Genomic DNA, 17,344 nt, shown 5'->3' with positions numbered 1-17,344 from the left:
TGATAACGAGCCTGATCATTTGAATCAGGTGTGTTGGAACTGAGTTTGACACCCCTGCTCTCAAGGCTGTGTGAAGCTGAGAGGTTTCAGTGATTTTCAGGCTGAAATGCAGCTCCTGTGGAGGTATTGGGTGTGAAGGTGGGTGTGGCACACCAATGAGTCTGTGTGTGTGCGTGCGAGCATGCCTGCGCGTGTGTAAGGGCGGTTGCTATGGGCCCCCATAGCAACGGTGCCTGCCACAGACAGCAGAAAAGTGCTTCTCAGCAGCAGCGCGCAACGTCTCGTTCTGGCGCTAATTGTGGGCGAACCGTTAATGCGAGCTGAAAACTAAAATGACCGTGAGCGAGAGGAAGGCTGTGGCTATCCATAGATATGATTATTTTCCAAATATTGAGAGAAATGACCGAGTTACAGCGATTTAAAAAACACTGTCCCTCCATGAGCCAGATGATTCAGTTTACATTGGTTCTTATGGGGAGAACGGTGCGACTTTGGTCTAAACTGCTGCCTGCCATTTCCCTTCAGAAAGAGCTAGGTCTTCAAACTTGGATTCATTTGAATCCCAGGAAAATTGTCTACAATCTGACCAAATTTCATTCTCCTAACATTTATCGTTTGGTCGTGAGGGCGATGCGATCGTGAAATTTTCAGGCGGATTTTTCTCCTCTCCTCCACTCTACCAACTGACATGCCGCACTCTAACCAGAGCAGATTTTGAGAATTTTCACTTTTTTGAGGACTCACTGACGAAAAACTATAAATCTCAGCCTGACATAAAATACATTCCTGCGAAGACAAGAAACATCACTGCGTTTTGATGGTTAAATGAAGTTTCTAGGTGACCGTATGGCGAAGCAGTGGCGTTTGGAAAAAAGTGGATTTTTCAAGCCGATTTTTTTTGCTCCCCATTCATTTTCTATGGGACTTTTTTCACAGTTTTTTGCGAATAATTCTGCGATAAAATGACGAATTTCTTAGAAAAGTCATAGCACACTATTCCCGATTAAGCCGCACGTTTTGATATATAATTTATTTTGGTTTTCTCAAAGCCCTAGGACTAGTTAGCGACCGAAAAACGGCGGAAACGTGAAGAAAAAGAAAAGATAAACGCAACAGGAGAACAATAGTGGCTCGTGGCTTCGCCACGAGCCACTCTCCTCCCATTGCTTTGCAATGGAGAGGAGAGTGGCTCGTGTCGAAGCCCGAGCCCCTAACTAGACAATTCCCGCTGATGCGGAAATCGTGGGAGGGGCTCGGGATGGGTGCATGTCCGGAGCAGCGCAGGAGAGGCAAGAAGATCTCACCTGGTCAAAATTTGGATTGGAGTTACTGTAAAGGCTGTGTGAAGCTGAGAAGTCTAACAGGCAAATTGTGCTGTGCTTTTATTTTGAGAGGAAGAGACAGGAAGATCAGACCTGGTCAAAATTTGGATTGGAGTTACTCTAAAGGCTGTGTGAAGCTGAGAGGTTGAACTGGCGTTTCCAGCCTGTCGCAGGCTTTTATTTAGAAATTGTGCTGTGCTTTTATTTTGAAACTCAGAGACAGGAAGATCTCACCTGGTCAAAATTTGGATTGGAGTTACTGTAAAGGCTGTGTTAAGCTGAGAGGTTTAACTGGCAAATTGTGCTGTGCTTTTATTTTGAAAGGCAGAGACAGGAAGATCTCACCTGTTCAAAATTTGGATTAGAGTAAAGGCTGTGTGAAGCTGAGAGGTTTAACTGGTGTTTTCAGGCCCATCACAGGCTTTTATTTTGAAATTGTGCTGTGCTTTTACTTTGAAAGGGAAAGACAGGAAGATCTCACCTGGTCAAAATTTGGATTGGAGTTACTCCAAAGATGGGGTGTGAAACTGAGTTCCTGGAGGTCCACTATCCTCTATGTTCCATATGTTTCCTTCTTACAACACACCTGATTCAAATGATTAGCTCATCATTAAGCTCAGCAGAAGCCTGATAACGAGCCTGATCATTTGAATCAGGTGTGTTGGAACTGAGTTTGACACCCCTGCTGTAAAGGCTGTGTGAAGCTGAGAGGTTGAACTGATTTTCAGGCTGAAATGCAGCTCCTGTGGAGGTATTGGGTGTGAAGGTGGGTGTGGCACACCAATGAGTCTGTGTGTGTGCGTGAGACTATGCCTGCGCGTGTGTAAGGGCGGTTGCTATGGGCCCCATAGCAACGGTGCCTGCCACAGACAGCAGAAAAGTGCTTCTCAGCAGCAGCGCGCAACGTCTCGTTCTGGCGCTAATTGTGGGCTAACCGTGAATGCTAGCTGAAAACTAAAATGACCGTGAGCGAGAGGAAGGCTGTGGCTATTCATACATATGATTATTTTCCAAATATTGTGAGAAATGACCGAGTTACAGCGATTTAAAAAACACTGTCCCTCCTTGAGCCAGAGGATTCAGTTTACATTGGTTCCTATGGAGAGAACGGTGCGACTTTGGTCTAAACTGCTGCCTGCCATTTCACTTCAGAAAGAGCTAGGTCTTCAAACTTGGATTCATTTGAATCCCAGGAAATTTCTCTACAATCTGACCAAATTTCATTCCCCTAACTTTTATGGTTTGGTCGTGAGGGCGATGCGATCGTGAAATTTTCAGGCGGATTTTTCACCTCTCCTCCACTCTACCAACTGACATGCCGCACTCTAACCAGAGCAGATTTTGAAAATTTTCACTTTTTTGAGGACTCACTGATCAAAAACTGTAAATCTCAGCCTGACATAAAATACATTCCTGCGAAGACAAGAAAAATCCCTGCGTTTTGATGGTTAAATGAAGTTTCTAGGTGACCGTATGGCGAAGCAGTGGCGTTTGGAAAAAAGTGGATTTTTTGGGCCGATTTTTTTCACTCCCCATTCATTTTCTATGGGAATTTTTTCGCAGTTTTTTGCGAATAATTCTGCGAAAAAATGACGAATTTCTTAGAAAAGTCATAGCACACTATTCCCGATGAAGCCGCACGTTTTGATATATAATTTGCTTTGGTTTTCTCAAAGGCCTAGGACTAGTTACGAATCGAAAAACGGCGGAAACGTGAATAATATTAAGAAACTAGACAATTCCCGCTGGTGCGGAAATCGTGGGAGGGGCTCGGGATGGGTGCATGTCCGGAGCGGCGTATTTATTCTAAACGCTGTGTGAAGCTGAGAGGTTTAACTGGCGTTTTCCGGTCTGTGGCAGGCTTTTATTTAGAAATTGTGTTGTGCTTTTATTTTGAAAGGCAGAGACAGGAGGATCTCACCTGGTCAAAATTTGGATTGAAGTCACTCCTAAGGATGTGTGAAGCTGAGAGGTTTACCTCATGTTTTCCGGTCTGCCGCACCACTGCCAGGTGAAATGTATGCAGAGTGGGGGAAAATAGTTTCTTCTGGCCATTGAGGGATGATCTTCATTGGTATCCCTTTGAGGATGTGATGTCCCTCATTCCTCCTCCAGAGAATGTTACGTCACGTCATATGGCCAGTGCAAGAGAGGTGTGGGATGCTCTGGCCAGCCACGGAATTTAAACCTGGACATCAGCTTTCTATGACATTGATCAGTTGTTCATGACTACTTTTGACATCCTCATTCATTTTTATAGATGTCTGCCTACAGTACTACTGTTTTTCATGTTTGACTATTGAATATTTGATCAGGTCCAGTTGTGGTCTTAGTGACATGTTGATGTATCATTCCTACTCACTGATCCTTTATTGAAAATATGTTCATATCATACATTCCAGCTTGTTATAGTTACACCTATATGAAAGAGAAAGCCCCAAAACCTAATATTTGAAATATGCAATAAATTGAATGATAGGCATTGCAGGTTAATACACAGCATAAGATGTTATTAAACAACATTCCTGTGGTCCTGAGTATTTGTTTATCACATTTATGTTATGATCTATAATAAGTAGTAATGGATCCATTCAACCTGTTACTCTAATTTCAACCGTTACCAATTTTATATCAAAATAATCTTAAATGATTTTCCCAAACTCATGAGGGTTTGACCTATTGTCCTTTTAGTGGTTTGAATGATTTCATTTGTAATAGATTTGAGCAAATATTTGCAATTAAATACAAAAAAAACATGCAAATATTGAAAAGTTGGGCATGCCAGAGTTCAAAAGTTGTTTAAATAGAGGTCAAGTCTTAACTGAAATTAAATGATTATCCAATGTGCATGTGGCCTTCTTTACTTAATGGTAAAGGATTTATTAAACATTATTGAAAAAATCTATACTTTTTCAGGTTCCTGAGTATTCGTAACAGGGTTGCACTATGCATGGCACACATCAAATAAAACATTTCATAAAAAGTGTAACTTTAATGCTTGAGCTGGCCGAATCACATTATTTGATGGCTTCCTACCTGGTTTTCTTAAATACATGACAGAAAAATATAAAATAAAGGGTAGATTTTTCAAAGGTTAGGATGCCTAAATTGTCCTCCAATTCTGGAATGACCCATATACATAGAGAGAAAGACCGATATAACAATACAATACAAAATACTGTACATGTAGTACTATTATAGCAACCAAAGAAGACACTTCAAACTTGAAATATTTTCATATATGCATACATTTTTTATTTTAACATTTATTTATAACATTCATTTGAAGTCCCATTTTCTCCAGCCTTCTGGTGGTCTTCTGTGTTGTCTGTGGGTGTTAAAAGATCAAAATTAACTGAGAAAATTGAAATGTGAAACAAGTGCAAATCTGTACTGCGGTTTTTACCTGAGGCATGTCCCGTCGTAGCAAGTAGTGGAAGCAGATGTGGAGCTGCAGCCGTTACCGGACCTATACAGGCCGTCGGCCGACACTGCACACTACACACCCCGCTCCCTGGACCACAGGAAGCCAAGTCCAAATTCTAAAAGGTGAAGAATCAAGAGTGGCAAATTAATATCAATTAGTTTGACATTTTTCTTGAATTAAGTAAATTGGTGTGCACGATTAGAAAAAATATCTATTGAACACGTGCTCCTACCTGAGACATGCCTATGGGGAGGCTGTTGAGGACTTCCAAAGGGACTGGGCGTCCGAGAGGAGGGGACTTCTGGAAGGACGTCCGATCTCGCCACTGCACCTTCTGGACCCCCTCAGACCTGGAACTCAAAAAACAGAACAAAACATACCAAGAAAAAACAACAGCAGCACAATGTGCCACAACACTGAGTCACATGAAAAATGTGTGACACAACTGTAAAATGGGACTGAACAGAATAGATTTCCAGCCAACACATTGAACCAAGAAAAAATTATTTTGAAAATGTAACTGGAGATGGGACAAAAGTACGACCATCATGAAATCAGTGTTGGCTGGTGAGGCTTTAGCCAGTCAAAATGCAATAGACCGGGCTGTGATAGCTATAATATGTTTGGAGAACACCTGACTGAACACATTTCTCAGGTTGGGAAATGTAAATGTGATCAATCACAGTGTTCTTGTCTGTGGTAGACTCTGTGATCAATTGGCTGTAGCCCCTGGACAGAAGTGCATCTCTTATGCTTTTTTTGCCTCTGGAAAGGAGGTCTTCATTGACGTCACCACAAACAACAATGGGCTGGTGATCCATCAGTTCCAATGTGTCCAAGAGAGCGTTCAGGTTTGGCAGAAACTTTTGCAAACCAAAATCTGGGGGTCTATACACAGTTGCTATTAGCACTTTGACTGGGACCTCAACCTTTACGACCAGACATTCCAGATCTGTGACACGTACCATGCAGCTTGGCGCCTCCGCCATCAGAGCGCTCCTGCAGTACATGGCAACTCCACCCCCGGCCTTTGCCGCCATGTCCCTGCACGTGGTGTAAGACGCTTGTCTGCTGCGGTGAAACACACTGTATCCCGCCAGATCAAAGGACGAGGATACAGAGGACCCTGACAGATGTGTCTCGGTGAGACAAAGCACATCTGCCAACCTGAGTTCGTGATGCAACTTCAGGTCCACCATGTGAGATGGAAGCCCTTGGGTGTTATGATGGACGATTGTCACCTCTGCATCTGGTCGCTCCGTCCGGTTGAAGCGGTGCAACAGCGGAGTAACACTCTGGAAACTCGCGCTGCGCATGTCTTCCAAAGCTGTCGTAATGGCAGGGTCAGCATAGATTTTTGTCTCATCAAAATCGGTGATGGTGAGACCCTGAAGCGAAGTGGTGCGACTAAGCGCCACATACGCCATGCCTGGCTGAAACATGCGTTTCAGGCTCACGACAGCCGACGTCACCGTCATTCCCTGAACTTTGTGGGCTGTACACGCAAAGGCCAGCTTGACGGGGAACTGACGTCTCACGACTCCGCCCTTGCGACCGATGCTCTCCTCGGATCTCTCGACGTACACCAAGTCGTCCGAGGGGCCCAGAAGCTTTTTGCGGAGAGTCTGTCCCGCTGTGGTATTATCCAGTTTAAGTCCAAGAAAGCTCACGACTTTAGGGTCACGTCTGTCAGGCAGAATGGTGGAGATGGTACCAAAGGTTCCATTGACAAGGCCATCCTCCACGTTGAGATTCCTGATCAGCATAACTCTTGCTCCTTCAGCTGCCATTATGCTGTCAGGCAAATCTCTCTTGGTGCCTTTGATGTTGGGCACAGGCACCTTCCTGCCGGTAGCGACATCCTTCCTGTAGTCCTCGGCCGCTATTTTGACGTCCCCTTTAAGCAGGGAGGCCACGGTGGCTGCGTTGTGACCATCTACCTGCTTGTTGGTGGCAAAGACGTGCAGCGTTCCTGGCGGGCAATCTTTGCCGTCAGAGACGGCTCTCATGAGCAAGCCTCTGTCCGCAGCGCACAGAGGATCTTGCTTGCGCTTGACACGCAGTCGATTGAGGAGTTCGGCGAACGCTCGGTCATCCTTCTGGCGCATGATCTCCGTGAGGTTGACCATGGTGAAGCGCTCTCTCCAGAGATCAAACTCTGTCTCCTCGTAGACACAGAGCGGCTTGGCCCTGCCCAGCGGCGGCAGCTGGTAAAAGTCGCCGACTGCGAGAACGGAAATGCCGCCAAAAGGTCTTCGGTTTCCTTTGAGCTGCTGGAATCGCCAGTTGACGTAGGCAAACAGCTTCTTGGAAACCATGGAAATCTCATCGATGATGAGAATTTCCACCGAAGACAAAGTTGCTCTAAGTTCATCAAGTGCATTGCCCAGGCCCTGGTACGGCGGTTCCAGGGACCTGGGAAGCTTAAGGACAGAGTGCAACGTTTTGCCCGCGATGTTAAAGGCTGCCGTGCCCGTGAAGGCAGTCAGAAGGACAGTGGGCTGGGACATGTCAGCTGCGTCCCGGAATCTCGGGAGCTGCCGCAGAATCCTCGTTGCTTCCTCATGAATGCACTTGATGACATGGGACTTACCGCAACCAGCTCCACCAGAGACAAAGTAGTGGAACGGTTCTGGATCTTGGCCCCACACACGCCGAAGGCACCACTGGCGCACAGCGTAGAAGACGCACGCCTGGGTCTCGTTCAGACTCTGAAACATCTTGCGGACAAAGTCTGGACTTAACCGAGGCGCCTCGATTCGGGGAACGGGTTCACCGACATTCAGGTCTTCAAAGTCGGGCACGGCTTCTTCGTCCTGCTCCTCTGGGATCTTTTCACGGAGCTCAAGACACTCCTGCCGTTCCGCCTCAACCTCGGGTGCGAACGTGTTCCAAGCGTTGAGGACCGGACCGAACTGGACGTTCTGGAGTGCCTTATCCATGCCTGCGCCTCGTCCCTCGAATCGCTTCCTGTTGTGCTCCACGATGTCCTTGACGTCGTGTCGGGATTTGTAGAACTCTTCGTACGAGGTGCGACCCCCGTCGTTGAGTTCGTCGTCAGATCGGTGGGGGAGGTACAGCTTTAGCAGTCGTCTGAAATGTTTCTCTGGCGCCTTGGTCTCAGAGAAGCGCGCATATCGAACGACTGCTGGTTTTCCGGCTGTCCTCTTGGCAATATGTCCTTTGTCACACAAAAGGGCAATGGCACTGGGGCCCTGTGCTTGTTCGCCGTAGACTACCCGATAGTCTGATGCAAACTCAGCCAGGCACATCCCCTGAAACTCGAGAGTCTTTGGTCTGAACAGGTACTTGTCAGGTACCCCCAACATCCAGACCTCTTCAGAGTCAGGTGCCATGTCCTTCAGGCGACTCATAGGAAGACTCATCTTCATGGCTTCCTCGTCCGTCGAGAGGAAAATCACAGACCGCGAGCACTTTTTCAGGGGCAAGCTGCACGTGCGAGCCACTGCCTCCTGGGCGCTGACCTCTCGGTGCTTCGCATAGGCCTGCATGATGTTTCTCATTTCCTCACTTTGGTTGAAAGCAGACTCTCTGCTGGTCTTCACGACCGAGTTCAGGATCTCGGTCATCTCGTGCTCCGGCTTGGTGATGTACGACATCATGTACATGGCACAGCAGTACTCGTCCAGGACGTACTGGATGTCCATGTTTGCGTTCCAAGCGCGGAGAAGGTCTGGGTTATACGCATTAACCCAACACTCGTTTGGCTGCCGCTTCAGCATGACCACGCTCCCGCTTGTCAGATTTTCGGCGCACTTCAGATAGGCGTCGTGTTCCAAGTCGCATCGACGGAGGAGATCTGACAAGCTCTCAAAGGAGGCCTTCGGATCCATGAGGAGCTCTCTCAGGTGCCGAAGCTTTTCCTTTGCTTCCCTTTGCTGCCGACGGATCTGCTCCCTCCGTTCCTTCATCACCTCTTCTTGGTCTTGACCATCTTCCATTTCCACATCGGCAGCAAAGGGCCCCGTGATCCAGGTGATATCAAACGGCAGCTTGGGGAAGCCATAACGACACACCACGTTTCCCTTTCGGCAAGAGCCGGTGTGGCTCCTGCTGTGTACCTGAACCTCCGACACGATTTTGTGGAGCTCCGGGTCCTTCTCGGGGTCAGGCATCTGGCAGGAAATGTGGCGGTCAATGAACCTGCATACGGTGTGGTCCAAGTCCTCGCCGTACACAGGGGCGTCTTTGACCCACACTAGCATGTGAATGTGTGGGCTTCCGCGGGCCTGAAATTCCACGCGGTAAAAATAATCCTCCACCTCGCCGATGGGCCGCGCTGGTGAGAGGATCAACTTTGCCATAAGGGCATCCACACGTTTTTCAAACATGCGCATAACGGTGACAGGGTTACTGCGCAAAATGTCACACTTGGCTTTCCAGTCCAGTTTGGAAAAGTCACCAAGTGTTTGTCCTTGCTGAGATCTGATGACCCCAATTATTTCAGGCCATCTCATCTCAGCTGCCGAAAAAGTCAAAAAGAACGTCGGTTTGCCGAGTTGCCTGAGCATAGCATGCAAATCTCTCAGGCTTTTATTCCAATATGCGGGCGTGCCTCTCAGAGGCTGCATAAATCGCATGGCCTCTTTGGCCTGAATTAATCTCTCCACCTCCTCTTTGTCCTGGAGCATGGAGTTTTTGATGGCACGCCCGTCTTTTGTGCGCATCTTTCCTTTGCGCATTTGTATCGACATACTTCCTCTCGCGAGGTTTGTCTCCGTTACAAACTGCGCAAAGAAAAGGTAAGTCTGGTCCTCGGCAAACCGCGTGTCTGCCCCGAAAAGCCTGGCGTTAAAGTATCTGCTGGGTGAAAGTTTGATGGGACGGTCTTCATCCAGCGTGTTCTCTCCCGTGGGAAACTGCACAGGGAACGCCATGGCTTCCAGTTTGGGGATTGCAAAAAATCCCACAGGTTTGTTGCCTTGGGCGGGGGCAACGCTGAAAATGCCATCTCCATAGGAAAGTATTTCCTGCGCAATGTCTGGTGGCTGCATGCAGGTGTCCAGAGCAAGTCCAGGTCTTAGCTCCTCCTGCTGTTCGGTGGGTATGTCTGCAGCTAAATTGGTCTGGTAGCTGTCAGACACTTGTAGCAGCTCTTGGTCCAAGATGTCTTCTCCCCACTGGGCAGCATCCATGCTGTCGTGCTGAGAGTCTATGTCATCAGCAGACTCCTCCAAGAGGGTTTCTGTCGTGACATCATTGGACCGGTTTTCCAGCTCAGTGCTTGGTGATGGCATGTCAGTATTGCGTGTTTGGTCATCTTCTGGCCGACTCGTTCCTGCGGCTGACACAAAATCGGCCAAGACTGGCTCAGTGTAGCTATCAGCCGCCTCCAGCAGCTCCTCGTCGAGCATGCTGTCTTCTCCCCACTGCGCATCATCCGTGCACTCGTTGTCTGAGTCGTGGAGGAGATTTTGGAACGTGGCCTCTTCGTCAATGGTCACATCGGAATACTCAGAGTGCTGCTCTCTGAGTTTTTCCAGGGCTACCAGCACATTCTTCATGTTGACAGTGTAGAAGTGCTGGTAACCTTTGAATCGAATGTGACGCTTTAATTTCACCTGCAGTAGCTGTGCTTCTGGGAGGGGACGTGGAAGACTGTTGACAACGCTTTCCACTTCCGATGGAACGCACACAACAGCTCCATGGACTGCTCGCTGTTGTCCTTTCGGTAAGGCGATGATCTTCGCAAACGGGAGGATTTTTGCGATGAGCTGTCTCTCCAGCACGTTGAGTTCGGCCAATTCCGGGGGAATGGGTGCCAACTCTAAATTGTTCGCTACTGCATGTGTTGGCATCCTCCCACGGCTGAGGTGGCTGTCACAGTTGTGGCAGATCCACTCCTGCAGTCTCTCTGGTGGCATTGAGCAAGGGGAGGAGCACTCAGCGTCACAGACATGCACATATGTTCCAGTCAAGCAAGCCTGTGCCACGTCGATGTTGGTGGAGTATTTAACTCTCTTGCATGACTTGACTTGATTTGGAAACATAGTCCTGTGGCAGACGGTGCAGACGTATGTTGGTCCGTGGCTGATGGTCTCACGGAATGCCGCTATTGCCGCTGCCATGACTGAAGTGAGCACTGGCTGGCGAGAGATTCCAAGCTGTTGGTATTTCCGCCTGATGCTCAGTGCTCGCTGCAACTTCTGACCCATGTCAGGATAGGCAGCCAACCTGCGTCTTCTGAGCAGGCTACAGCGTTGAATATGATGTAGCCTGAACTCTGGATCCTTCCTGTACTTGTGGATAGCATACTTTTTCTGCCTGTTCCGAAAGGCAGAATCCGTGCTGTACCGCTTGACAAGATAATTTTTCTGCCAGTTCAGAATGGCAGGATCCGTGCTGTACCTCTTGACAGCATAATTTTTTTTCCTGCTCCGAAAAGCAGAATCTGTCATGTATTTGTTTTTTAATTGGTCTCGCATTTTGACATGGAACTTTGAATAGTATTTTTTAGAAGACAAAAGCCGTTGTTCACGGTTCTTTTGCATACACTTACTCTGTGCCTGAATTTTTTTCCTGCGAAATTCGGCACAGCTGGCATACCTGATTCTTTCACAGGTTTTTTTCACAATTTTTTCTTTTGTTTGTTCCTTTTTGTCACATGCTCTCCTCTTGGCTTTTTGCCTCCGATCTTTGCTGAATTTAGAGAGCTTTATTGCTTGTGGGACAGCTGAGGAACCTTTAACGTCCTCAATTTTGACAGCCGTCCCACTGTCTGCCTGCAATGCGAGGAGAGCAGGTTCAGACACTTTGTCTTGAACCTCAGTTTCTGGGGATCGTTGACGATTTTCACTGGGGCTGTCAGTCTGAAAAGAAACCGGGACAAACTCGTAACTTGCAGAGTCTCCACGGTCTCTAAAGAGTGTGTGCAGGTGGTTAGCCAGGTCACTGAGTTCCGCGAAAGTCATGACGATCGCCTTACCGGAATGAGAGGGTAATCCTCTCGAGTCTCTGGAGTGGGAATCAAACACTCCATACCTCCCGGACTGATCACGGAAAACAGCAATAACCTCGGGTGAAATGATGATTAAAGCCTGATAAACCTCTGCAGAAAGAGACTCCAGCTGGGTGGCAAGCGGAAGCCACCACTGCCGTCTTCCAGGGCTTGAGATTTTAGTTTTCAAAAAGCCACACCTGATGTCACGCATGTTGACATTATACAAATGTCCGTCTGTGAGGACTTGTTTTGGCATCTCCTCGACTGTCAGGTGATTGCTCTGGAAGGTCTTGTCGCGAATCAACTGCTGTTTGACTCCGACATACAGCGTGTCTCCCTGAGCCAGGACTCTATCGAGTGTAGTCCTGGTGAACTGACAGCCCTCAGTGTGGTATGCCAGAAATGTCAACGCATTACAGGAACACTGATGGTTGCGGGAAAATACTTTATACCTCTTATCATTCTGAGAATGACTGGCCCGGACTGACTCCACACGGCGACTCTCGCTCCTGGTTTTATCCTGAAATTATGACAAATTGTGACCAGTAATTATTATATTTTCATTATTTATTCAGACAGCTTAATTTTTTTTTAAGTTCAATATTAGTACGAGCTTTTAGAAAGGTGTTGAATGTGTCTTCAGTTAAAGGATTGTATGATTTAATGTTTCAGTGACAACTTTTATTGTTTCTACATTAGGAACATCCTCTTACCAATTTATGGAAGTCTTGTATTATTTTAGCGTATTATTGCTTACCATTACCTTAGCTAGTTTAATATACATATTTGTATGTTCATTGCAATTATGCATATTATGTATATGTGTATATTATGTATATAAAATATTATGCATATTAATAATATATAGTTTATATATAGTTTACACACACACACATCTATCTCTCTCTCTTTATATATATATATATATATTTTTGTGTGTGTGTGTGTGTGTGTGTGTGTGTGTGTACATAGATATATATGTGTCTGTGTGTTTTGTTGTATTATTGTATTATTTGTAGAATTTCCCTCCGGGATTTTTTTCCAGGGCATTGCAACATATTTTCTTTTTTTCTTGAAATTACATTTGAACAGATCATAATGACTTACATTTTTTCTGAGACCATGAACACATAATAACCCTATGTCACCTAATTTAATTTACTGGTTAGCTCCTATTCTGTAGACATCAACACAGATTTCAACATCACATTACTATTTTAATGTAATGGGACTTGCTCCAATGTTTGTGAGGAGGTTTAAGGAGGGTGCTTTGAGCAGACAACTTATGACTGCAGCATCAGAGTTGTTTCATGTAACAGACAGTTGATGGTCATGGGATCAACATTACTGTACAGACTGAAGGCTATTGAAGACTGCCTGGACCACATACTTTTCCTGTTTGTGTGAAATGCAATTACATAGCAAAGCAAGTATTCCATTGACTTTTTTCCACCATGCCAATGGCAAGTGATGTAAATATTTTATTCACCAAAACCTTTTCTACATGAATTTTGCCAGTGGCTAGTGCTAATGTAAAACCCTGATTAGAAGCAAGAGTTATGTATTGAGTTGTGTATTGTCTAACATGTCTATCATAGAGGAATAAACTTACATTGTCTGTTGGTGCATCAGCTGAGCTGGATGCAGCTGTCATGAACCAGGGCCACTTGGTTTGTGATGGAGTCAGTGTTCGGGTCATCTGATAAATGACAATAACAGTGACACTTAAAAAATAAAGCAACACGATAGCTAGATAGTTGGCTAATGACTAAATAGCATCAGTTGTCCAAAAGCTAGCTATCTAGCTATCCAAAAGCTATGTATCTAGCTAACGGCTAGCTAGCCTTTGAATAAGCTAGATTGCTAGCTGCCAGTTCGCTAGCCAGTAGTTTCAGTTGTCCCAAAGCTAGCTACCCGAAAGATAGCAAGCTAACAAATAAGCTAGATTGGTAACTGATAGCTAGCTAGTAGCTTCAATTTTCCTAATGCTAGCGATTCATTGGAATTGTGATTATACAGTAAATGTGCCAGAAAAAAACAGGAACGATAAAAATGGCCACAAGTGGAGATGCCTGCTTTGCAATGTTCTTTTAATTGATTATAGAGAGGTAAATATACCTTCTCAGCAGAAGGAGGCTTGCAGCCCGCATCATCAGCTGTCCAGCCCTGTCTATTCGGTGAGGGGGTCATCATCTTGGCCATCTAAACACAGAACAACAAAACTTCAGTGAAATGACGATGATTTTCAGTCAGATGATACATATTGATGAGAAGAGGACTAATCCTTACCTTTGCAATGGGAGAACAAACAGGGGTTTCTGTCTTGCCCCAACTGCAGGACAATCTGGCCGGGGGTGAGTCAAACAGCTGATGACAGATGAGAAAAAACATAGCAAGCGTCAGTGTGGACAATGTAGATGCCTGTGGAATGGAGTCAGCAGCAACCAAATGAGATACCAATTAAATGGAGTTGAACAGCTATCCAACAATTTACAACTACATTTCTGTGTAGCTGATTCAAGTCTGTTATTATTAGTGGCTGTTGTTATGAACTAGTTTTACTTAATTGCAGATGACACTAAAAAAAAAAAAAAACATCTGCAGAATTAACTGTCAAGAATTACATGTTTGAGCATTCATACAATCCTTCCGTGGGAGATAAAATTTTAATTAATCAACTTACCTTCTTTGGCTTAGGAGAAGCCTTGAAATCCGCCAGGCAAGACGTATGGGAGGGAGACACTTTCTCCATGGCGTTGAAATCCGCCAGGCAAGACATATGTGAGGGAGACACTTTCTCCATGGCACTTAGGGCTGTGCTGCTGAACCAGACGGGGTTCAGCGGAAGAAAGCTCTCCTCCACCTGTAAAACACAAATCGGACACTACTAATTACAGTTTGTCCTGTCAAAAAACAACCAATAGCATCTGAAAGAAATATCTGAAGAATCACAAACCTGCTGTTGAGCCATCCTGGGCTTTGGTGAACCTCTGGACCGGGGAGGTTCCCGAGGATGGCTCGTCTGCAATCACAGAAAGCGTCACACTGAATTATAACTAATGTTTTTACCACAGTACACATATTATTACCATTATTATCACAATACATGATGTCATAGTTGTCTAAAATAAAAGTCTAAAAAACATAAAGCAATTTGTCAATTACCTTGCCGCCCTGACCAATATTCCTCCGTTCACGGGGTTTTGGGCTGGGTGGAGCAGGGGATCTCTCTCTCACTGTAGCTTTCCGAACTGGAGGCTGAGGAGAGATCCTGGGCGAAGGAGGTGGTGTCAGCAGTTGCTCGCTGGCAGCGGACCAGAACAACTGGACGAGGATCCCCATCCCCTCACGATCACTCAGATGGACCTGCATAAATAAGAAATTTAAAAAAAACACACACACATACAGTTTTAATGTCAGTGAACATCTGCCGTGAACCAAACTTGTCCAATCAACAACTTTTTTTCACAACATACTACACTTACACCATCCTTGCTCCACAGCACCAAATCACTCAGGGGGAAGTGCTCTGCAGCGTTGAAGAACTTTACACCTTGAAAAACAATTGGAAAAAAAAAGTCATCATTGTACCAAAATATCCATTGATACTTGAGAATTGTTAAAATGTAGGTCACGTCTTTCTAGTTTGTTCATTCAATGAATGGAATGGATGAAAAAAATCTTTTTCCTCTTACCCATACGAGCAGCCACACGTCTGTATTCCTGGCGAAGCAGGTCCTGGTGTTGGACGTCAACGACCAGGCGGGGAGGAAAGTCGACCACATAAACCTTGGACCAGCGGTTTGCACAAGTGGTGAGGAGATTGGCAAAATCCACACCGGCCTTCTCAACAGTGGTGCTGGTCAGGTTGTTGCCAGGGGCCATGACGCAGACGGCATCAGGTGCACGAGGAACTGCAGCATGCAGAACCTCAGTGCGAATTTCCGAAGCAGACGCCCCCGGGATCGACAGGAAGCCAAAGCTCAGCCGAGACTCTGGCATCCGAATAAAGCCATCTACAAGAGCACGTAGATGGGAGTCCCCGACAATAAGAATGAACTGCAAAAGAAATACCACAGTTTTAGTATGAAAGTCAAAAGAACTTTTTAAGAAAACGAACAGCAACAATTAATAATTATACCTTCTTTCCAGCGCGCTCAGGAGGAATGACCAACTTGTGGTTGCGCCCAGTAAAGGGTGAAGTTGGCCATTTTAAAACCTTGTGGCGGTAACCGGTGCCACGGCCTGTTCACAAGAAGACAGAGCAAAAGAGGATTTAAAATGGATTTCAAACAAAGAGCTCATACAACAATCACCATTTTCTATTATTGTATGAGAACAGCAGAATCTGTGTTCAACGGGTAATTGTTGGTAGTACACTAAATATGATTTGTGAAGATATTTCATGATAAAAACAGCTGAGTACTTACGTGCAATAAGGTTTGCACGCGCCTGCCGCTCTTGCCAGAACCGTCCGGCTGGCAAGGTGGAACCAACCTTCTGTGAGCAAATAATACACTTATTTTATTGAACATCGTGCGGATGCCATGAACGTGTCCAATTTAGCACATTCTGTATTGCACAAGTGAGCATGTCAGTTCAGGTGTAAACATACCTTGTACTGGGGAGAGCGGGAGCAGTGGGGTGCGTCGACAGGAGGGGTGGGCATCTCGGACGCGTCCAGCTTCCTCCAGCGCTGCTTCTGGGCCTGGGAGCGTCTCCCCTTCCGAGGCATCCTGGAAGACAGCACAAGAGCACAAGAGAGACAGACAAACACAGGGAGAGAGAGAGACAAAGAGAGAGAGAGAGAGAGAGAGAACAAGCCACACAAAATGGATGGATGGATGGATGGATGGATGGATGGATGGATGGATGGATGGATGGATGGATGGATGGATGGATGAAAGGATACGAGGTGATGCAGAGGTGGTTGACCAAAGGATGTCCAAACGCAATCCAGAGGCTCTCCAAAAGGCTGTCCAAAGGCTGGTGAAAAAAAAAAACCCAGTTATCTAAAAGCACTGCTATGAAACAGTAAGCACCAATATGAGCAGCAAAACATGCATGTACAAGACACATCTAATGTCCTCACTATGTATTTTTTCATCAGAGGGAAAAATCTACTTGCACTGCTAACTCAAACTGAAACAACTAATTCAAAACACAAAAGGGCTAAAGACCAGACAATGGCTACTAAATTAAAGCACTACTGCATGTTTTCTCAGAAAGAAGAAGAATCTCAACATGTCTGCAGCAAAAGTAGCTGAACTGGTCTTTAACACAGCACAGAGAATTAATATGACACTGTAATTAATGGTATGTTAACATTTCCTCATGCAACATGTCTTAAATAAACGATATTATACTCATCATGATGTTCCAATTGACTGATAGAACTGATTGTAACATAATGGAACAAAGCACTGGCACCTTAATTAATTTTAACATCAAATTTGCTAGAAAATGTAGTCAATGTTACATTTAACCACATTACTTTTGAAGCAAACACTACAAGGTACAAGCGATATTTCATCTGTCAGAGCACTATTTTACAGAGACAAATGTATAAACAGTATAAACTAAGGCTTCAACATCGTGAAGAAATGATAAATCCTTTGTGTATTTTCTGTGTTT

General features: G+C 45.6%; 2 protein-coding genes across 2 annotated transcripts; both read right to left on the bottom strand.

Annotated features, from left to right (window-relative positions):
• Nucleotides 1-4,524: 4,524 nt before the first annotated feature.
• Nucleotides 4,525-10,832, bottom strand: LOC127535521 (uncharacterized). Its single transcript, XM_051953770.1, has 3 exons — nt 4,982-10,832; nt 4,729-4,864; nt 4,525-4,650 (listed from the first exon to the last, which is right to left on the bottom strand). Exon 1 carries the CDS (start codon nt 10,758-10,760, stop codon nt 5,325-5,327), a length of 5,436 nt encoding a protein of 1,811 aa, XP_051809730.1. The 5' UTR covers nt 10,761-10,832; the 3' UTR covers nt 4,525-4,650; nt 4,729-4,864; nt 4,982-5,324.
• LOC127535481 (uncharacterized) lies at nt 10,810-16,206 on the bottom strand. Its single transcript, XM_051953639.1, has 12 exons — nt 16,141-16,206; nt 15,852-15,955; nt 15,406-15,769; nt 15,196-15,263; nt 14,876-15,076; nt 14,667-14,732; nt 14,394-14,573; nt 14,000-14,077; nt 13,829-13,912; nt 13,323-13,409; nt 11,011-12,230; nt 10,810-10,852 (listed from the first exon to the last, which is right to left on the bottom strand). The coding sequence occupies exons 3-12, from the start codon at nt 15,710-15,712 to the stop codon at nt 10,810-10,812; spliced, it is 2,334 nt and encodes a 777-aa protein (XP_051809599.1). The 5' UTR covers nt 15,713-15,769; nt 15,852-15,955; nt 16,141-16,206.
• Nucleotides 16,207-17,344: the final 1,138 nt, after the last annotated feature.

This window comes from Acanthochromis polyacanthus, chromosome 9, assembly GCF_021347895.1.
Source record: "Acanthochromis polyacanthus isolate Apoly-LR-REF ecotype Palm Island chromosome 9, KAUST_Apoly_ChrSc, whole genome shotgun sequence".
In the NCBI taxonomy this organism is placed as follows: domain Eukaryota; kingdom Metazoa; phylum Chordata; class Actinopteri; family Pomacentridae; genus Acanthochromis; species Acanthochromis polyacanthus.
This window is presented reverse-complemented; position numbering and strand designations above follow the sequence as displayed.

What these genes read in the sequence shown, in the direction of transcription:
- LOC127535521 (XM_051953770.1), bottom strand. Translation starts at nt 10,760, where the DNA reads ATGTTTCCAAATCAAGTCAAGTCATGCAAGAGAGTTAAATACTCCACC.
- LOC127535481 (XM_051953639.1), bottom strand. Translation starts at nt 15,712, where the DNA reads ATGCCAGAGTCTCGGCTGAGCTTTGGCTTCCTGTCGATCCCGGGGGCG. An exon ending in ATATTGGTCAGGGCGGCAAG is followed by an intron (nt 14,733 to 14,875) that starts GTAATTGACAAA and finishes CTGTGATTGCAG; the next exon opens with ACGAGCCATCCTCGGGAACC. An exon ending in CTTCTCCTAAGCCAAAGAAG is followed by an intron (nt 14,078 to 14,393) that starts GTAAGTTGATTA and finishes ATCTGTCATCAG; the next exon opens with CTGTTTGACTCACCCCCGGC.